Source organism: Columba livia, chromosome 2 (assembly GCF_036013475.1).
Source record: "Columba livia isolate bColLiv1 breed racing homer chromosome 2, bColLiv1.pat.W.v2, whole genome shotgun sequence".
NCBI lineage: Eukaryota > Metazoa > Chordata > Aves > Columbiformes > Columbidae > Columba > Columba livia.
Genome location: NC_088603.1, coordinates 53,074,968 through 53,097,344, shown reverse-complemented (window position 1 = coordinate 53,097,344; position 22,377 = coordinate 53,074,968). Strand labels below are relative to the sequence as shown.

The following is a 22,377-nucleotide window of genomic DNA, read 5'->3' as shown; positions in this document are numbered from 1 at the left end:
CCGCGCTCTCCCGGTGCCCGGGCGGGGCTGCGCTGGGGTCCGTCTGGTGCCCGGCGGGCGGGCGGGCGGGGAGGGCGAGGCCGCTCGTGGGCACCTGTGGGCACGCGTGGGTGGCGCGGCCGGCGCCGCCGCTTGGCGGGCAGCTGGAGCGGGGGCAGCGGGTGTGCCCGCCGGGTCCGGCGGTGTCGGCCGGTACGGGAAAATCCCGTAGAAGATGGTTCAGACTTGTATTATTTCTGCTTGTTGTTGCTGTTTAATATTTTGTTTCCTGAGGGAAAACTTGCCGTAAGATCTGTGAGCAAAACGTGTTTGTGTTTTTGGAATATTTGCCAGCTGAGTAGTTTCTCCCTTGGGCTTCATCTCTAGGGGTGATCGGCTCGGGGCAGCCGTGCCACAGAGTAGCAGTTGCACGACTGATACTTGTAATCAGATTCCTAGTTGGTAGCCTTTATTTTGTGTGGGTTGTCTGTTGAATTGCTCAGTAGTTAGTTTGGTTTTACATTTCCTGAAGGTGTAGGCAAAGATTAAAGAAATGAGTGGACTTAAAGAGAAGTATTTATTATTTTGTCATGGGATGTGTCTATTTGAAACCTGTTTTGATTATTGTTGATGTTCAAGAAATTGCCGAGACTTAGAGGGCAAATCTTGATGTGCTGAGCGGAAGAGTGCAATGGGTCTGTTTGGTTGCCAGGTGGCTTTCTTGACCCGTGTGGCCAGTTTATCAAGATTACACTGCACGCCTGAGAGAGTGAGAGAGATCCCCTCCCTCCTTAAATAATTAGCATGATGCTAATGGGATGAAATTCTTGTATTGATCAGCCTGGATGTCAGTCCAGCTCTGTCCCATCTCTGCCCCCCTCCCCCGATACGTCACACCTGTGGGCAGAGCAGTCAGAATGTCCTTGGCTCTCAGACCAGAGCAATGAAAAACATTAGCTCTGTGCTGGGGTGTTATCTCGTGTTCTCAAACTAAGTCCAAATAATGACTGTGTGAGCTGTGAAAAAGAAAGGTTTCTAACTGCATGAAGAAAATCAGTTCACTTTCAGTCAAAACAGCACAATTTCAGGTATGGAGCCCTCAGGGCTCTGTCAGGGCTTTCTTTTCTCTTCTGCCTTCTTTTCTCTTCCCTTCCCCCCTGCCCTTCCCCCTTCCCTCTCCCTTCCTTCACTCTTCCCTCACTCTTCCCTAAAAACAACTTTCCAGGACACAAAATGCAATGGATACAAGTGTTTCTGTTTTTTTTTAATTATTTTTTTATTTTTTTAATTTACTTCATTTTATGTTTTTTCATGTTCTGTTATTTCATGTCATTTGCATTTCTCAGTCTTTTTCAGAGCCAATGCTCACAATCCTTCACACAAGCCCACATGTAGCCAGGAGCAGGCTGATGCATTCTTCAGTTTAGCTTGAAAAAACAGCCCTTGCGGGCTGGCAAAGGCAAGTCCCAGAGCTGCAGAGAGCAGCAGCAGGAATAGAGACCAAGCTTTCCCTGGTTCCTCAAGAGGGCGAACCTTGAGAATGAGGCGCGGGAGTGACCACGCACAAAAGAAGAGGTATGTGGTACTGTGGGATCTTTTCCAAAGCATCACATGTAGCGATGACAAGCAGATGTTTTGCCTTGCACACCTTGTTTGGCTGCTGTGCTTCTTGGGCAGGGTGCACGAGAAGCGCTGTGGGCCCTGCCAGGCGCTGGTGTTGCCCGCAGGGAGAGGTGCCGAGTGGCAGCCGCGAATCCTTCCTGTTCCTGACAGGACACCAGTGGCTGCTCCAAAGCACTGGGTCCCCATGCAACATCTTTGCATCCTGTTTCCTACATCTGCCTTCTTTGTAACTTGTTTGGGTTTTGCCTGTTTCTTTCTACCTTGTTTAGTTTTTTGTTTTTGTTGTTGATGTTGTTTCTGTTGTTGTTGTTTTGGATTTGTTGGGTTTTTTAAGTTTGTTTCATTTAGGTGGTTTAGGTTAGTTTATATTAGTTGCTTTTGGTAGGCTTTTTGAGACTGGTTGTTCCAAGTTGCTTGTTTGACACCGTATGACGTTGTTGGTAGGTTGTGTGTTGGTAGGTCACTGAAGGCTGGTTGTTTTAGGTTAAGGTTTGTTAAGTTTGGTTTAGGTTGGCGGTCTTAGATTGCTTGTTTCAGGTTTGATGGTTTAGCTTGGTTTTGGTTGTTTAGTTTAGGTGGCTTGGTTTAGGTTGGTTGATGTTATTTTCTTACCACTGATCTATGTTGTTTAGCTTAGGAGGTTTATTTTTCTTGGTTTTGCTGGGTTCTTTGGTTGGTGCTGTTTTCTGACGATTCTTTAGCACTGGTTGTGTTAGTTTGGTTTAGGTTTCTGGTTTTAGTAGCTTGGTTCATTTTGTTGCGGTCGTTTGAGGTTGGTTTGAGGCAGGTTGTTTGAGGGTGGTTGCTGAAGGCTGGTGGGTTTAGGTTGCTTGATATAGGTGATTTTTGGTTGAAGTTGTCTTCTGTTGGTGGTTTTAGGTGGCGTATCTGAAGTTGTTTTCGTTGAGGCCGTTTTCAGTAGTTTGGTTGAGGTTTGTTTAGATGATTTTAAGTTGGGGCTTGGCTGGTTGGTTATTTCAGGTTGTTTCTTTTCAGTAAGCAGTTTAGGTGGGTTGGTGGGTGTCTGTGTTTTTAGGTAGGTTGGTTTAGGCAGGTTTGGTTTACATTGTTTGGGTTGCTCGAAGGGTTTCTGCTAAGGTTGGTTCAGGTTGTTTGGTTTAGGTTGGTTTAGTTATTTTTTGGTAGGTTGTTTTAGGCAGTGTTATTTACGTTGTGTGTTTTGAAGATGGGTTCCTTCAGGCTGGGGTGGTTTAGATTGGTTGTTGAGGATGCTTTAGGTGGTTTGGTTAGATTTACATTGTGTTTTGTTGGTTTTAGGTTGTGTCTGGATGATTTGGATGTGACTGTAATCTCGCTGGGACATGTGTCCCCCTACTAATCACCAGGCTTGATTGGGCTGTTTCTGCTGTCTCAGCAGATGTCCCCTTCCTCCTTCCCTGCTCCATGTGTTTCCCTGCCTTGCTCAGAGAGGACAACCTTCCCCGCTAGAGGCGAACTGTTGCTAGATCAAGGGTATACGGTAGCTGCGCTGTGCTTGAGAACCTCCAAACAAGCTCAGGGTCCATTAGTAGGAGAACCTGGGGTAGTCAAGCTTCCAAGACTGCAGACACATCCAAGTGAGACACTGCATGGGGTAGGGTGGCTGTTGGTTGGATTTTTGTTGTTGAGTTTTTTTAGGGTGTTTTAGCTTCGTTGATGAAGTTGAGTTGATTTAGATTGTTTTTTAGCTTGGTCATTGTAGGCTGGTTTCAGTGGTTCTATTTAGCTTTGGGTTGTTTGCTTTAGGTCGTTTTGGTCAGGTTATGTCATTTGGTTTCATATTTTTTAGGTTGGTTTAGATCGGTTGTTTTAGGTAGTTTTATCCTTTATTAGATTGTTTTTAAGTTGTTTGAGATTGTTTAATGGTTGTTTTAGGTTAAGATTGGTTGTTTTCGGTTTGTTTAGCTTGTTTGGCTATAGGTTGCTTAAGGTTGGCTGAGAAATGCCGGTTTATGTAGTTTTAGGTAGGATTTTTTAGACCATTTGGTTTGGGTAGGTTTGTTTTAGGGTGTTTAGGTTGGTTTATTTTGTTTGGTTTAGGTTGGTTTAGGTAATTTGTTGTCGATTGTTTAAGGTTCTGTTTAGGTTGTTGGTGGCTGATTGAAGTATTTTAAGGCAGACTGGTTTAGGTTCTTTAAGGTTGGTTTAGGTGAGTTGTTCTATCCTGGTTTAGGCAGACTGTTCTAACTAAGTTTAGGGCCAACTCGTGGAGCAGCAGGCACCCAGCCCAAATGGCCCAAAGAAGCCGTGGCAGGGGCCGTGCTCAGCGCTGCAGAGGAAGGCAAAATCCCCCAGAGACGCTTGGTGTCCCACCTGGGGGAAAAAAAAGCCTTCCTCCCCCCAGCTGCAGGGCACGAGAGGCCATGTTCCTGGTGCTTGAGCAGCAGGCAGGATCTGAGCCAAAAGGGCCCAGAGGAGCTCTGCAAAGTGGTCACGCTCAATGCTGCAGAGGAAGGCAAAAAACCCCCGGGCACCAGGGCCAATCTGCCCCGGGGGAAAAAATTCCTTCCTGACCCCAGTGCTGGCGATCGGCTGTTCCCTGAGCATGTGAGCCAGACCTCGCTCCTTGTCCCACAGGCTGCTCACGCCCTCCCAGGACCTGCTCAAGCCCTCGCCTATCCTATCCTATCCTATCCTATCCTATCCTATCCTATCCTATCCTATCCTATCCTATCCTATCCTATCCTCCCTTGAGCTGGAGCCATCTCCCGGACTTCCGAGAGTGCCCAAATGGCTCTGACCTGATGGACCTTGGGGGCAAGAATCGTTTCTGTGCCTGGTGGGACACCAGTGGGTGTTCCAAAGCACTGCAACCCCTGGCAACCCCTCTACCTCCTATTTCTTACGGCTCCTGAGCCTGGCTCCGCAGGGGATGAGGATGGTGAGCTCTGCTGTGCTCCTCCAGAAGAAATTCCCTTGCTTTCTCCACTGCCATCCAGCTGAAAAGGATTTCCATCCTTGAGCTGAGCTTGGAAGGTGGCCCTGCCAGCAGATCACCTTGAAGTGGAGAACCTTCCGCAGCCTCATGCAAAGTCTTCCTCCCTCAGCCCCTGCCCTGTGATTCCAGCAGCTCCTCAAGTGCTTCCTGTGGGATGTGTTGGGGCTGCCCCCGGGCCAGCTCTGGCAGTGGACACGGGACCCGGCTGCTCCTTTTGATCCTGCCCGGAGCATTGTGACCTCAGCGTTGCCGGGTGCTGGCATTGTGACACGGGGGTGCAGCCCTAATAATATAAACTAATAAATAGTCCTTTTCCAGGAGCATGCAGGGCACACTTCAAGACTCTCTTCCCCTCTCTAGACAACCATTTCTCACTTCCCTCATGCCCAGACACCTTCACTGTGATGGCATGAGAAGGCAGCAGGACTCACTTATTACTTTCTCAGCAGAAGTAACTTTTAAACATGTAAAATAACCTGAGGCGGCTCTGGGCTGTTTAAAAAAATAAAAGTCTTTAACCACTTTTGCAAACAAACAGGATAAGATAACTAACAGGATTTTTCAAAAGACATCTTCTGATACTTCAGTCTGACCCCTAGATTCTAAAACAGGACCTTGCAAACTATGATTTATATATTCTGCTTACTTGTTTTCCGGCAACATCTCATCCATATGTGTGCTATTACTGTATTTTACAGAGTTGTATTTATTTTAGAAGCAATGGTGATCTCAAATGTTAAGAATGAACTGCCATTTCCTCTAACACAAGTAGCTGTGAGCTATTATCTAGATGCATATTATACTAATGAGATCAGAGACTCATAATCCCTACGAACACAGAGGCACAGGTTGAATAAGAAATCTTTGCTAATGAAGTGAACTGTCTATGTTGCAGCTCTTAGACCCGAGATATTACTTCATACATTAAGGTACATGAGCCTCAAATAACACAAAACAACTCTGTTTTATGCACATGTAATTTTAGACTATGAATGCACAAATCAACGCACACAGAGTAGACAAGTAAAATGCTTGGAAGGTTTTGCAGAACTAGCAGAAGGGAGATAAATAACCAAAGAGGAGTCAAGATATATTGCATAGAGATGTTCGCCACTGGATGTTTTCCCAATGCTTTCTTATAGATGTTCATATTACAAAATAAAGCTTTTGCACTTTTGTCTTCCTGAGCTTTCCATTCTTTGTGAGCTGTGAAATATCTGTGAAAAAATGAAACACCATCCTAATCTTACACTATGATATCAAAAGAAAGTGCCACAACGTAACATTCTGATTAGACGACTGTTGTAGTATTAGTGGATGTCTTCTGTTTGAAGAAATTTTTCAATATGGTAGCTCTCTTCTGATAGGGGATAGGGTGGGGAAATCAGCAGTGCAAGAGAGGTTTAATTAAACCAACAAACCCATCCATTGTCACTTGGGACTAATGCCATAGTTAAGTGCTTTTTATAGGCAGCAGCCTAAGAAACACATGCCAGTTATTTGAACTGAAGTGGAAATGCTCTGCCTGGGCACTCATCACACCATCCCATCCTCTGGGAGACTCCAGCATGTCAGAAAAGTAAAGAGAAAGATGGGGAAATGAAACATCACAAAAATAAGTTGCAAGTGAAGTGCCGTCTCTCATTTGTTAAGGAGGAACATGGAGTACATTGTTACGGGTAGCTGAGAAATGTCATTCTTGTAAAATTAGTCTTTCACATAATTTTGGTCTGTAGAGAAAACTCACTGAATTTGTTTGCTTTTCTGTAGATTAGCATGGGTCCTGCAGCTAGCATACATGGCCGAGAACTTTACATTATATGCAGCTGTTGTCCATAGAAATAATTCCCTTTTACTCTCAAAGGTAAGCAACTTTTCCCCAAGGTACAGTTAAACCTTTGCAAGAGGAAACTATTAGATTTAAATTTGGTTTAAATTTCAACTATTTAGAAGGCTTAACAGCATTGCTGACTTGGAGCATGAAACTGAAGGATTTCACTTTTAAAGCTGCCCCTGTTGTTTGCATGAGATGCTAATTTAACCTTGGAGCGAGAAATACATGCTCTTTCAGTACACACCTTAGAAAAAGCCTGTTGACTTAATGTGACACATGCCTTTCCTTTTGATGTAATCCGAAACTTTCAGAACAAGCACAGTGAATTTTTATGTGAAAACTTGACTTCAGTTTAATGTTAATTCCTCTGTGTTCAATAACAGATGCTTTCTTGCCTACGTGTGTCATTTAGCCACATCTTACTGAAAATTGGCATCTACACTTGTGATGAAAAACAGGTGATTTGGCAGTATCGTGGATTTCTGTTACAAATACTCCCTAGCAAAATTCTCATGTCATGATTTTGGGGTTAATTATTATGTTATGCTAGATGTCATTTTCTTGTTGTGCTGCTAGGAAACATTCATTTCAACTTACTAAACACGCTGCATTACGGTATACACACAGCTTACTATTCACAACAACTTCAAAACTCAACATAAGATAAAAAGAATTACTTACAAGATGGCAAAGCCTGTTGGTTACAGCTAAGCTGGATGTGCAAGTACTGTACATTCTGGCTTCACTCCAATGGAGTGTGGAAACTGTAGTTCAATTTTTATTATTATCAGGTCTGTGCACTACTCGGATCACCTAAAAGTTGAAGTTTCCTGTTGATGAGGTTTAAGCAAATTTCTTTTGATTGAGCCAGAATTTACAGTCTGATATTTATGACAGTTCTTATGCTTTGTGGGGGAGGAAACAGTACATGATCCATCAGAGAGTTTGCCAGGAGAAATTGCTCACTTGAAATTTATTCACAAAAAATGTTAGAAGAGCAGCTTCACAAGATTTCCCTGCTTTGCACCATGTAGTTACAGCATTTCTAAATGAGTGTTGAGTGTACCGAAACCAGATTTGCTGCTTCACAAAAACATGGTCCCACTTGAGTTCAGTAGGGTTTCTTCTGCTCTTCAACCTGAATCAGGCACTTAAAAGCTTCAGTACACTTGTAAATTCAAACCTCTGACAATTTACTTATGCCTATCATTTCTGATACCCAGGATACGTGAAAATAAAACGTTCAGCTCGACAGATGTCATTGAGAATGACACGAGTTAATCTAGACCACACAAATGGAAAAATACCATGTTAGCCAAGAAGCCTTTCTTAAGAGGTTGAAATAAACTTCTCAGGATCTTTTAAGCTTCTAAGTGTGAAATTATTAGTATAGCTTACAGATGTGGAAGAGAAACGTTTTGGTATCATAACCAAAGTATTCTTTTCTCTGCGAACTTGAAGACAATCTATAATATCGCATAGGCACTTAAAAACGCGTTCTGTCTCTGCTCTATTCCCATCCAACATTTCATTTTAGATATTTCAAGGAACTCGGTCATTGTCTATCCCATAAAATGAGAAATAGATTTTTATGGAAAATCTCCCAACATAAAAAGTTAATGCAGTGGACTAAAACTGTGATACAAAAATTATTTGAGATACATATATGTTTGGCTTCTGATGAATTATCTAGTTGTTTGCAATCGCTAGGATTTCTCTCAGTAGTAAAACACTGGCAATATGCCCAAACACAAGAAACTATTCATGCAGCACATTCATCCTTTATGCAGTTAAATTAAGTTTTTAAATCACAAAAAGATTTGGCTGTTACGTAGTATGCTTAAATTAGACAATAATGAGAAGACCACGTCTCTCACGCTTTGTTCTGTCTCAGAATCATCTCAGCTTGCAAAGCAGATCAGTTTTCTAGAACACAGATAACAAGAGCTCCCACAGACTTTTCATTTAGAAGGCCACAAAAAGAATAACAGAGATGACATATCTTTTGCTTGAAAATTGTGCTTACAGACAGCTATTTTACCTCACTTCAAAGTGCTATGAAAATTGAAAATTACTTTCTTTAAAACTATGTTCTTTTTTTTTTTTTAAACAGTTTTATAGCTTAATCCTTAAAGTTTGTGGGTTTTTTTCAAGTTTTGATTTTTTCTGATGAGAATCAACACAGGAAAATTCTAAATTGTTTAAGCAAATAAAGTATTTGCTACAGTTGCACTTGATCAACATCCCATTCTTTCCAACAAGTGAACAAATGCAACCAAGTTTCTTTCAAGAGCCATACAGAAGGAGAAAGTACAGATTCTGCTCTGTGTGATAGCAAGTAGGTGAAGGAGCTGCTACTGATTTGAAAACTATACGGGCTCTGCTGTGTCAGTTTTGATCCGGGGGAAGGAAAACAGCCCTTATTGTTTCAATATTTAGGTCCACATTTTCTCATTTGCAAAGTAGATCCATTGCTTGGAGAGACTGACGACAATTACCTGGAACAAACACTATTTTAGCATAGGAGCTGTTTGTTTCCTGGCCAAAGAGCCACTATGTCTTGGTTAATAATACCACAGGATTTCATCAACATACTTCCATCTCAAGGGGCCCAGTTCTACTTTATTTTCCAGTAACACATTCCTTCCTAATTCCTATTTCAGACTTAGAGATGAGCAGCATATAATTTCTTCAGTGTCTACTTATCACCCAAGGAAGTCAACAAATCTCTTTTCCATAGCTACAAGGAGTTTTCAAAGATGTGACAGTTCCCTCCAGACATCAACTGACCTTAAAGAAGGAGCAAAATACAAAAGGATCAATACATGTGAAAAAGACCTTTGGTATTAGGGAACTGAGATGAACTGGTGCACCTTTCTTCCCTACTGATTTGAAAAGAATGCTGTTTGACTGCTGCTCATACTGATAATCCACAAAATATTTGCTACACTTTTTTAGCCAAAGGACTAAGGCAGTGCCATCAGCAACTTCAGAGCACACCCTCAAACAAAAATCAGATACTACAGCTCAAAGTCTGAGGAAACAGCATCAATGACTAATGACAGCTGTAACGTGGAAGGCACAGTAAGCAACAGTTGTAGAAGTTCATTAATAATTTGTCATGGCTCTGTTTTGAATACTGACATTTTGCACTGCTTTTATTATACCTGTTATTATGAGATCATGACATCACCTATCAGACAAGTGTAACTTTCTTCACTTTGAAATGAAAACTTCTGGACAATACACAAAGTTACACAAGTGAGGGAAGTACACAGTGATTTCACAGGCAATTTGGAACTGGGCTCTTGACTTGCATTTCTAACTTTGAAAACCTCTCTCCAAATCATTTGCCATCTTTCATTAAGATCCAGCAGCAGCTCTCTCCTGTGCCTCCTGCTTTCCTTTAGTCATCCAAAGCCCACAGAGCTGCACCACAAGCTTGAAGAACAGTATGCCAGCCTCATGTCCTGCTTCTGTCACCTAGTTTTTATGTACCATTTCTCACCAATTACAACACCCAGTGATTCCTCATCACACATGACACTTCAGTAGGTACATCCACGCATTATTTCAGCAGCATTGTATTTGCACAGATTAGCTGTTGAACCCTCCAGATGATGTCTTGCCTTTCGAGAAGGGTGTAGTACAACTGCTGGGATTCTACAGGAAGTCAACAGGGCAATAGTGAAGAGAAACAACTGTGTTTAAACATCTAAAAGGTAGCTATGAAGAAAAACTTTTGTGTACATCCATTGCACACAGGACACAGAATAATGAGGCTTAAGTTAAAAACCTGAAAAACGTAGGGTATGCAGCAACCTTTGCAACAGCAGTAATATTAATGGGATTTTTAAAGAATAAATTAGGCAAGCATTTGTAAGGAATTATACGGAAAATTGATCATCCTCCTTTGGGATGCGAGCAACACTAGACTATCTTTCAAGGTTCTTCTTTCCTCATTGATGCCCCCCTGCATGTTTCCGTGGCCATCACACATCAACCATCATCATATTATCAAGGATTAACAGCATTTGGATGCACAGAAATTGTCTTTAGAGTGATGTCCGCAGACTTTGGAGTCAAGATCTGCTCTTTTTCTCTCCCAAGCTTGAAAGCTCTCTTCAGTTTAAGACTGTTTTCAAAATACTGAGTGAAGTAGAAATTAAATGCACACACTGGAACATGCATAGAATTGTGTTAAAAACAACGCAATGCAATAATTCTACACTGGCTAGAAATCTCTGAAGTGTTCTGATGAAGACTCAGCTTATTTCTAGGAAATAAAGTCTTTGGGGCCAAAATCAACATGATGTTCCAATCCAATCTATTTTTTTTTCTAAAAATATTTTTTTCTTTATATATTGAAAAATGCTGGAGAAGGAAATCGGGACAGAAATGAAAACCCATTCAGGGAGTCAGTGGTATAGATTGTCACCACACAATCTGAACATGGTAACTGCAGCTCATATATTCAGAACAAGCGAGTCAAAAGTCGCACACTCCCTGGGATAGGGAAGGGTCTTTCTCCTTCAACAGGCTCAGGCAAGAAGCTCTCACTGTATTTTGAGCTAAGACACAGTGAGCAGAATGCAGGTTTTCTGACAGATAAAGCAAGACAAAAGGATCTAGTGCAGCAACGTCTTTGCAGTCTCTTGCTCCTAAGCCCCCTTCTTCAACTCTTCTTTCTTCTGGAGACGTGAAGACAAAGCGTGTCCTGTCCCTGGAAGCCCACACTGTACCCTGCTTGTCCATGGCAAGAGACAGAACCTGCCATTTGTCTCCAAAGACATTTATGCACAGAGATGAGTGGAGCACTGGATCATGGAAGCATAAGCTGCAGCGGACATGATTTAGAATCAGTTCTTTTCTTGTCCTTGCTGACAAAATAAAACCAGCAATTCCTTACTTCATAGAAATTCTCCTAAAGTAGTAGCTGCTCCCAATATCTGTCAAGTCTTCAATATCACAGGCGAACAGACGCAGCCAGAAGAACATTTCCTCTAATGACTGCTCTGAACTACACAGGCAGGCACAGGCAGCTCCCAGTGCCATTAAATACACACAGGACCACTTGGTGGTGAAAGCAGAATCACCACTGACATTAGTTTTGTTTTATAACCCCTTGAACATGAACTGGGTCTGGTCTGTCTGTCCTCACTTGCCAAACACCATGCCGGTGCCTTCACTATAAGAAAGTGGAGCTACCGAGCAAAAGAAGTCCAAGAGAGCTGAACCTCAAAGCCAGGAGAACCAAAGGCTGCTGAGCACCACACAGATGCAGCCACTTGGAGGAGCTTCCAGAATTCTACAGCATTTTATCACATGCTTTCTGGTGACACAGCCTGAAGATCTGTTTAAACACATGATCCAGCTTAGTATCTGCCTGTACCCCAAAGAAGAGCAACATCAGCTCACAACTGGTGTTTTCTACAGACCTGGGCCATAAACAAACGTGCCAGACACAGAAAAACTAAAGACTTAGAGCAGCTGAAATATTATTTTTCCATTCCATCAACCAGTTATGAAACTACCTATGGCCTGTGCACTTACAGAACAGAACACGATAACTAACAAAAAGAAAGGCTTTTATTCAGAATAGATCAGTGCGCCTTTACAAAAAGTCATGAGTTAAACACACAAGTCAGCGTTATCATTAGCAACGCACCTTCTCTGAAGAGGAACTCCTCATCTTTTATCAAATGTCAACTGCAAGAGTGTGTAAACAAAACAAAACAATCCACACCAAAATCCACCCACATCCCAAAAGCCCTGTTTAGATTATACATCTATATAACATGTCTTCATAGATGATAACTGTTGAATTCATACTTCAGGTCCTTCTCCTCCAGGAACCAGCTATAAAAGATAAACACAACATTCTGTTAGTGCCACACATTTGAGTTCTACAAATCCATATGCGACAGTTCTTGTTTTACAACATTTTAGCAGATGGAGACTTCAGGGTTGACCACAAAAGTGTTTTTATATGCTATATTATCTTTCTTTCCCAACAGATGAAGTCAGTTACTGCCAGACAAGCACATACTAAAAAGAATCTCCAAAACACAAAGAATGTTTAACAAAACAGAAATCGGTTCCTAGAGAACAAACATTTTGGCTTTTGTCTTTGTTATTCAATTTAAGGAAACAATTCTGTCTAGAAATGCTGCAGTTGATTTCTAGGAGGACAAAGAACATGCTTCCTTTCATGAAGCATTTCTCCAGTCACTCATTCTTCCCCAGACTGGCGCTAGACTGGGAAGGTGGTTTCCTCTTGTCAACTTCTAGTGCTATGCACAGTCCAACAAGTAATAGAGCCTGAACCCTTCTACAGGCAGCAGGGAGCCAGGCAGCATTGCACTTTCCTGTGAAGAGAGTAAAGAACGGACCAACAGGAAAAGAAATACAAAAGGAAAAACACAGATAAGGGACAAAAAGAAGAGCCACTCCTTCCACTGACATCTTCTCAATAAATAGCTGAACACTTCTAGAGACAAGAGCTGAGCTGCCCTTGGGACTGACCTAAGAAAAAGACTAAAGCACAGGTTCCCATGTGGGAAAACGTGTCCTCAGAAGACACAAGATCTAATACAGAAACATGTTGATGTCTTGCAGAGAATTTGCACTCTTATGAATCACCAGCTTCTGCTTCAAGGACAGCACAATGGATGGGAATAACTTTTCCCCATACAAGAAGCCACAACATGCACCATCCCTTAAGGACGAAGAACAACAAGCAGAGCAGAAAGAGGCTTCAACATTAAGTCAAGATGGCACTTGCTCAGACACACAGTGGGGAGGTGCAAGGTGGACAAGACAGCAAAATGGAGATTATCCCTTCCTCATTCGCAAACAGCTGCCTTAGACTCAAGTCAGTCTTACTCGTCCCACAAAATTAGGGATGCCCTCATGCAGCCATCTATGCAGACAAGCAAAAAACTACTGTGGGTCTGTTTTTCTGGTACTTAGGAAGTTGCAGAATTCAGCTTAGGGATGGATAACCATAAGATTTAACTACTGGTTCAGAACAGATCTACATACATCAGCACATGATAAACTAGATATTGGAACGCTTCCGAATCAGTATAATCCAACAGACGTCCAGATTTTATTTTCAGAGTACGTCAAGGTACAACTCTCTGGGCATCACTTGCTGCCATAATTGCCAAATGACTTGATGAGCTCATAAACATCCAAACTGCTGCAAATACAACTATACATACAATAACAGATGAAATGCAGATGTATCCCATACTACACCGTTATGTAGGCAAAGACTCATGAACTGTAGGAACCGGCCTACAGACTGGGCAACAAAGCCAGTGGTTCCCTTGCACACCTGAAGACCAGAAAAGCATCCACCAAAATAAAGTTAGGGCTACACTCTCTTCATGGTTTGGGGTTGTTTGTTTGTTTGTTTTGTTGTTGTTGGGTTTTGTTTGGTTGGTTTGTTTTTTTAACTGTAACATGTACCAAGTAAGGCAATAAGATCACTTTTCTGGCACCACTCACACATCGATATGCCCCAGAAGCTACCTGAAAGTAGCTTATGGAACAGACCTGTCTGGAAAGCTCAGCTTGAAGTAGTTGACCTAAATTACTGATTGGTTTACAGGCAGAGAAAATAAACGCATGCAGCATTTGAACAATGATGACTTACCATTGTTATGTTATTTCCATTGAGCAAAATCTGGTCTAGCTTTGTGATTCTTCTGCCCTCAGGTGTAATCTCACTGAAGTAGCATTAGAAAAAGGAAGTAAGAACAAATAACCAGGGACAATGACTGCAGTCTTGATTACAGAACTGACATAAATCTCTGTATTAAGATTCTATTTGCTGGAACTAACAAATACATTAGCCATGGTGCAGTGTAATCTTGATAAATTGGCCACATGGGTCAAGAAAGCTACCTGGCAGCTAAAAAGATCCAATGCACTTTTCTGCTCAGCACATAAAGATTTGCCCTCTAAATCTTAGCAATTTCTTGAATACCACCATTAATCAAAAGAGGTTTCAAATAGCAACATGGTGTGACAAAGTTATAAATCCTTATCCTTAAGTCCACTAATTTTTTTAATCTTTGCCTAGACCTTAAGGAAATGTAAAACCAAACTAACTACTGAGCAGTTCAACACACAACCCAATATAAACGCTATATAAAGGCTACCAATTAGGAACCCGATGACAAGTATAAATCATACAACTGCTACTCTGTGGCACGGCTGCCCCGAGCCGATCACCCCTAGAGATGAAGCCCAAGGGAGAAACTACTCAGCTGGCAAATATTCCAAAAACATAAAAACATTTTGCTTACAGATCTTGCAGAAAGATTTCCCTCAGGAAACAAAAAATTAAACAGTAACAACAAGCAGAAATAATACTTACAATTCTGTAACATCTTCTAGTACCATATCTGAAAATGCACTTTCAAGGAAAATAAGGCCTGGCATTTTAAAAATCAAAGCATCTGACGGTATTTTCATTTTATACCAAACTGTGAATTTATGTGTAAAATAAAAGTATCAGAATAATGCACTCGATCCATACAAAAGGGTTCCACCCAGCGAATTCAAAGCTCTCAAAAGCGATAAATGAACGGAGCCAAAGCATAAAGTGCACGGCCTTGAACATTTCCATCCAAGGATACTGACAAAGTCATCAAACCCTAGAAGTGTCCCAACGATTTCTTTATCGCTCTTCATCACAATATGGATGCGTGAACCTATGCATTTGTCCACAAGCTCTGTAAATAGAATAAAACGAAAGGCACAAGACATTATTTTGTAGAACATACATTTCTTTGGACGAAAAACCCGTGACATTGTGATGGCAAAAGAAGTAATTGCCACAAACAATGACTTTAAAAAAAACAAAGACACGAGAGACACCGGGAAGACCCGCCCGCACCGCCGGCCCCCCCGCCTCGGCCCGGTGGAGACTTTCCCGCACCGGCCGACACCGCCGGACCCGGCGGGCACACCCGCTGCCCCCGCTCCAGCTGCCCGCCAAGCGGCGGCGCCGGCCGCGCCACCCACGCGTGCCCACAGGTGCCCACGAGCGGCCTCGCCCTCCCCGCCCGCCCGCCCGCCGGGCACCAGACGGACCCCAGCGCAGCCCCGCCCGGGCACCGGGAGAGCGCGGAAGCGTCGCGGCGCCGGTTACCGAGCGGCAGCAGCTGAGAGGGGTTGGTGGTCGCAGTGGCCGCCATGTTGGACACAGACCCGACTAATCGCTACCGCCTCCCGCAGAGACCGACCCAGCAGCCGCGACGAGCGGATGGCAGAGCAGTCGCTCCTCAGCCCCGCCCCGTGTTCCGGTAAAGGCGGGAAGGAGCGGGAGTCGCGCGCTTTGGCTGCTCCCGAGAGAGAGTTGGAGAAGAAACTCTTCCCGCCCCCTGTCCCTTCTTCTCCAGCCGGGCAGCCTCCTGGAGCTGCCGCCGCTACAGCCGCTGCCGACAGCCCGGTGGCCCCCATGTGCCACCCCGCCCTTACATGGGGCTTTTTCTTGTGTGTGGAGTGTCCGGTGGAGACTTTTCCGTGCTGTGTGTCACAGCTGTTTTATGTGCTGATTTTCTTTACACCCTATTTTCTCATTAATTCACAAGCGGCTTGTTGCAAGAAGGCTTTTTGAAAAACGCTTGAACATCCATAGAATTGGCTTGGAGCCAAAAAAGCACTGTCTCTTCAAACACGTTTTGCATTCTTGGAATTTCCACTTCCACGGCCATTGCACATCCTGTGGCGGGTCAGAGTCCAGAAGCACCGAGCCTTCATAAGCTCTGTCCTCTGCCTCGGAGGGCGACGCTCCCTCCAGAAACGCCCCCGCCTCTCAGAGGAGGGACAGACAGCTGCTGCTGTCCCGGGGCTGCAGGCTGGGCTCTCAAACGAGCCGAGTTCCCAGGTCACTCCCAACAACTCGGCTTTCGGCTCCTGGAGCGAAATGCAACCTTTGCAACCACCTGATGCCGCTGCCCTGCCGGGCTGGGCACAGGAGCCCTTCGCCGTGACCAGGGCAGGGAGATGCAACGCTGGGCTTGACTCGCTGCGGAGCTGCAGGGCTGCTGTGCCATCCGGCAGCAGGGGGGGATGAAGTGCCAGCTGGGGCAGTGACAGGGACTGTGACAGTCAGCGCAGGCAGATCGCAGGAACAACCACAAAGCCACAAGTGAAATGCAAAGAGTACATCATGGGAAAGAGCACTGGATCAGCACCCGGTGGATTGACCCTTCGTTTTCTGTTGACTATCCGTGTTATATTTATTGATTGATTGATTGATTGATTGATGTATGGTTGGGTTTTTTTTAATCTGTTTTTGGATTTTCTGGTTATTAGTTTCCTTTATTTTACAAGGGGAAATGGTGTGGGACAAATTTTTATTCATACATGGTATAGGACTAACACTGTTTTTGCCAGTGCCAAAACAGACTCCATGGAATGTAGCTTGAGACTTGTTACAAGGGTTTGTGCATATTTAGAACCACAGGGACCAGGGCTGTGTTTTGCCCTCCCCAGTTCTGTGGCAGAAGGATTTAAATTTACAATGGTTTGTTGGAATCATACAAAAATATTGGAAAATTAGTTTAAAAAGCCTTAATCACACCAGGGGAAACACCACATGAAGAATAACCAAATCCACTTTTCTTGAACAGTGCGCACAAATACGCAGGCACATCACAAGAAGAACCAGAAGCCACAAATGCATTGCAAAGAGCAAGTTTTATTTTAGTTACCTCTCCACTGGGGGATCTCTGAAGTCGCACCTGAGCTCCCAGGCACAGGTGACACCAGCGGGGACGCAGGGGCTGGTCAGTTCAGCCCTGCTGGAAGATCCCTGGGCCTGCTGAGCTCACCTGTATTTCAAGGCTTCAGGCCGGCGCAGCCTCCTGCTCTTTGTCACAACAAAGCAGGAATCTCAGACATAGTGATAAGGTGCCTAGAGTTTCTCACAGGCCTATGTTATCTAACACAGAGGTTCTACTCATCCAGCACACAAGGTCAGGAAAACATTTAGTGTGATGTATGTGCTTTTTCTACAGACAGATGCAAGTCACTTGAGGGTATTCACATTTAACTAACCTCCTCGCCGAATCTTCCGCTATATCCCCATGCAAACAGAAAGAGGAACAGCTGTGGAAAAATAACAGGACATGGACTGAAATCTCAAACACTGTGTATGAAGTCTCAAGCAACACTACAGGGTGTTTCAAAAAGATGGTCCCAATTTCAAGCACAGAGTGATTTCCAATTGGGTCCATCTTTTAGAAACATCCTGTACTTGGGGAGAGTTGTGGAAAGAAACTTGAGATGGGTCCTATGTCACCTCTGTTCCTGTTCCTCGCACCATAGTACCGTGGTGGGATTCCCATTCTGAAGGTGGTTCTTTTGAAGTGACTAAAACATCTGTTGGAAGGAGTTGTGGGAATTCAAATACATGGTTATTACACCTCTGGACAAACGTTTGCGTTAAACATGGAGGCAAATTTTGTGCACACTGTAACTACTGAAAACAAGAATAGATTTTGGAGAATGAGGCAGGTACATGTTTTGAGCAGTTGGACAAGATATGTCTTTGAAGAAATCAACAGGTGTGAAAGATGACTTTGTAAAATCTATTGGCTTTAGATATGTCATTGATAAAAGAACGTGGGACCCATAAACAGGGGCAAGTTCATGAGGAGAGGGTTACTCTGTCTCTTTCTCTCAGGACTGATGGTGTCTTCCTCCTTTCTCTTCAAGTTGTTAGGCAGTGTAAGGCTTACCCCACTGTAAAGTTGGTGTTTGCATGAATCTGTGTAGCTTATTGAGATAACTGCATCATTTGGGTTCTAGATATAATTCTTAGAGGCTCAACAGATTTTTTGTTTTACCATTGTAAGTACATTAAGCTTTTGTAACGATTGATGCAAGGTTTTATTCAAAGCGGCTGCAACTTGTTGAAGGGCTATGTATTCAATAAATTGCCAACTTGTAACTTGTACCATGTGTGGTTTCACCTGAACTAAGTTTCCAAGTCTCAGCCGCTTGTTTCCCCTCTAATTTATGGGGATGGTACACCCCGTGGCCCCTGCGCAGCAGCCCGAGGACGCCAGGCCCTCTCCTCCCCTCTGCCCCTCTGGGCTCTTGCCTCATGCCGGGGCGTCTCCTCTGCCCTGCGGCCTGGGGAAGAGGCGAGGAGAGTCGCTGCCATCTTCTGGTCGGCAGCCCCAGAGCACCGGGAGGAGTCCTTAGGAGCCACCACACACTGGGGGACAGCGCCACAGACCCCAGGACACCCGAGGACACCGCTGGAGCTGGAGCTTGCCATCAAGGAAAAGGTTTTCACATTGCACAAATACTTCAGACTTTTTCTTTCTCTCTCCTTCTCCCTGTAGATGTGTATACAGACTATAGAGTTAATAGAAATATGGAGATACAGAAAATAAAAACTATATATGCGTGTGCACAGAAGCCCACTGGAGACCACCAGAGACTGTCGGGGACCAAAGGACACCACTGGAAACCACAGGACACCACTGGAGAACGTTGGAGACCAAAGGACACTGTGGGATCTGCACCTTGCCTGAAAAGAAGGAAAAGTTTCTTAACATTTCACAAATACTTCGGACGTTTTCTTTCTCACTCCCTCTACAAAACCTAGAAATGTAGTACAGGAGGCAGGGAAAAAAAAGTCTTTTTAACTTAAAATCATGTAAATGCTATCTGCAACATTAAAAGAAACCTGCTCCTAGTGATACAGCTAGTAATAAAACACAAAAGATTTGTATCGGTTCTAGTGTAACATTGTACCTGCTGATACTGTGGTTTCGGTAGATGTCAGCTGGGGAATATATAGGCTGAAGGAAAGTTTGTTGACAGAAATTGGGAAACTTTGATTTTTTTTCCCCCAGTTACCTTTTTTTTTCCCCTTTCCTTTTCTTCCCATTCCTGTTTAGGCTCATAATCTTCCAAAAGCTACTGCAGCAGACCACACATTTCTTCTGAAGGATCCAGATGCTCAAATGATGCAAAGAAACGTGGCCTACTGTCAGAGCAGACCTGATGCTGAGGAGCAAATTAGAGATTGCAGACAAAACCTTACGAGGTATGCTTTTTATTCAGAACCTGGCCTTTTGGAACCCTTCTATTACTCCTCTGACTGGGTGAGATTCAAGGGTCTCGTCTGCTTACATGTTCTCTACTCCTCCTCTCCTTCCCCTCTTGCTGTTTTCCTCCACCATCTCTGTTGTGTCTTCTTGTTGCATTCAGTAATTCTCATCTCTGGCATTTTGTTTTTTCTTCCCAGGTTTGGTCAGAAATTCGTAACAGGGCTGTTGGAAGAAGTACTGGAAGTGAGGCTGGACTGGCAACAAATCCACACTGTATTTTGGCAAAAAAGGGACACAGTTAGGTTGATTACTCCCCTGTCTTGTAGATTACAATGACTGATTTGGGATCAGCACCCCAAAGTCTTCCTCCCAAGGGTGCTGAGCGGAGCGGGGGTGGGCAGGGCTGCACCCCCGTGTCACAATGCCACCACCCAGCAATGCTGAGGTCACAATGCTCCGGGCAGGATCAAAAGGAGCAGCCGGGTCTCGTGTCCACTGCCAGAGCTGGCCCGGGGGCAGCCCCAACACATCCCACAGGAAGCACTTGAGGAGCTGCTGGAATCACAGGGCAGGGGCTGAGGGAGGAAGACTTTGCATGAGGCTGCAGAAGGTTCTCCACTTCAAGGTGATCTGCTGGCAGGGCCACCTTCCAAGCTCAGCTCAAGGATGGAAATCCTTTTCAGCTGGATGGCAGTGGAGAGAGCAAGGGAATTTCTTCTGGAGGAGCACAGCAGAGCTCACCATCCTCATCCCCTGCGGAGTCAGGCTCAGGAGCCGTAAGAAATAGGAGGTAGAGGGGTTGCCAGGGGTTGCAGTGCTTTGGAACACCCACTGGTGTCCCACCAGGCACAGAAACGATTCTTGCCCCCAAGGTCCATCAGGTCAGAGGCATTTGGGCACTCTCGGAAGTCCGGGAGATGGCTCCAGCTCAAGGGAGGATAGGATAGGATAGGATAGGATAGGATAGGATAGGATAGGATAGGATAGGATAAGGCTTGGGCAGGTCCTGGGAGGCATGAGCAGCCTGTGGGACAAGGAGCCAGGTCTGGCTCACATGCTCAGGGAACAGCCGATCGCCAGCACTGGGGTCAGGAAGGAATTTTTTCCCCCGGGGCAGATTGGCCCTGGTCCCCGGGGGTTTTTTGCCTTCCTCTGCAGCATTGAGCATGACCACTTTGCAGAGCTCCTCTGGGCCCTTTTGGCTCGGTTCCTACCTGCTGCTCAAGCACCAGGAAGATGGCCTCTCGTGCCCTGCAGCTGGGGGGAGGAAGGCTTTTTTTTCCCCCATGTGGGACACCAAGTGTCTCTGGGGGTTTTTTGCCTTCCTCTGCAGCATTGAGCACGGCCCCTTGCCACGGCTTCTTTGGGCCATTTGGGCTGGGTGCCTGCTGCTCCACGAGGTGGCCCTAAACTTAGCTAGAACAGCCTACCTAAACCAGCATAGAACAACTAACCTAAACCAACCTTAAACAACTTGAAATAACCAACGTTAAAGAACCTAAACCAATCTAGCTTCAAAATCTTAAAACAACCAACTCTGAACAATGGAAAAAGAACTTTCAACAATCTACAACATACCACCTGAACCAACCTAAATCAACCTCAAGCAACCAACCGAAACCAAAGCCAAACAAACAACCTTCAATGACCTCCAAGAACCCAGCTTCAACAACTTGAAGCGTCTGAGAAACAGACAACCTACAAACACACAACCAGCCTCAGACAGCACAAAACAACAAACCCCAAACAACCTCAACCAAGCTAAGCCAAATGACCAAAAAACCCTCAACCACCAAACAACCAAAACCAAACCTACCAAAAAACACAATCTAAACGACCTATTCAACCTAAACCACCAGAAAACACCTCAACAGCCTCAAACAGCCTACCCAAATCAAGTCACCTAACCCAAACTACCTAAAAAAACCTAAATCAACCTCAACCAAACAACCCGAACCAACCTCAACACAAACCCTTCAAGCGACCTCAACGATGGAAACCAAACCTCCCTAGACCAACCTACCTAAAAGCACAAACATCCACCAACCTACCTGAACTGCCTTCTGAAAAAAACAGAAACAAATCAAACCAACCTCAAAGAACCAACCGAAGCCACCCATCCTCAAATTATCTAAACAGCCCCAACCAAACCACCTACACCAACCTCAAACAAAATACTGAAAACAACCTCGATGAAAACAACTTCACATACCCCACCTAAAACTTCACATACCCCACCTAAAACAACCAATGGAAAACAACTTCAGCCAAAAATCACCTACATCAAGCTACCTAAATCCACCAGCCTTCAACAACCAGCCTCTCACAACCACCCTCAAAGAAGAACCTGCCTCAAATAAACCACCTCAAACCACCTCAACAACCTCAACCAAGCTACCAAAACCAACAACCTCCCTCCACCAAAACAACCCCTGCTTGGAAGGGCTCCAGCCTGGCTGCACCATCCGCAGCTGCCACTTGGCACCTCTCCCTGTGGGCAACACAAGCGCCTGGCAGGGACCAGAGCACTTCTCGTGCATCCCTGCCCAAGAAGCACAGCAGCCAAACAAGGTGTGAAAGGCAAGAAGTCTGCTTGTCATTGCTACGTGTCATGTAGCTCTGGAAAACATCTCATAGTACCACACCACCCTTCTTCAGCAACATGAAGCCTCTGAGAAACAGACAACCTATAAACACACAACCAGCCTCAGACAGCACAAAACAACTGAAAACAACAAACCCCAAACAACCCAAATAATCTCAACCAAGCTAAGCCAAATGACCAAAAAAACCTCAACCACCAAACAACCAAAACCAAACCTACCAAAAACCCAAACTAAACCACCTATTCAACCTAAACCACCAGAAAACACCTCAACAACCTCAAACAGCCTACTCACATCAAATAACCTTCT

General features: G+C 44.4%; 1 protein-coding gene and 2 long non-coding RNA genes across 5 annotated transcripts; 2 read left to right on the top strand and 1 right to left on the bottom strand.

Moving 5' to 3' along the window:
• Positions 1–12,173, top strand: LOC135578493 (uncharacterized). Its single transcript, XR_010470191.1, has 2 exons — positions 1–6,404; positions 9,038–12,173. It is a non-coding gene; the product is annotated as an uncharacterized LOC135578493 (long non-coding RNA).
• On the bottom strand, positions 11,946–15,680 carry LSM5 (LSM5 homolog, U6 small nuclear RNA and mRNA degradation associated). 2 transcript variants are annotated; one of them, XM_005502869.3, is made up of 5 exons: positions 15,541–15,680; positions 15,026–15,121; positions 14,764–14,791; positions 14,038–14,110; positions 11,946–12,233 (listed from the first exon to the last, which is right to left on the bottom strand). In XM_005502869.3, the coding sequence occupies exons 1-5, from the start codon at positions 15,584–15,586 to the stop codon at positions 12,201–12,203; spliced, it is 276 nt and encodes a 91-aa protein (XP_005502926.2). In that variant the 5' UTR covers positions 15,587–15,680; the 3' UTR covers positions 11,946–12,200. The 2 variants fall into 2 exon arrangements, with proteins under 2 accessions (XP_005502926.2, XP_064908051.1); XM_065051979.1 differs by having other exon boundaries at positions 15,483–15,627.
• On the top strand, positions 15,561–21,639 carry LOC110359121 (uncharacterized). 2 transcript variants are annotated; one of them, XR_010470193.1, is made up of 3 exons: positions 15,561–15,694; positions 19,310–19,458; positions 19,660–21,639. It is a non-coding gene; the product is annotated as an uncharacterized LOC110359121 (long non-coding RNA). The 2 variants fall into 2 exon arrangements; XR_010470192.1 differs by lacking the exon at positions 15,561–15,694 and having other exon boundaries at positions 18,975–19,458.
• The last annotated feature ends 738 nt before the right edge of the window (positions 21,640–22,377 follow it).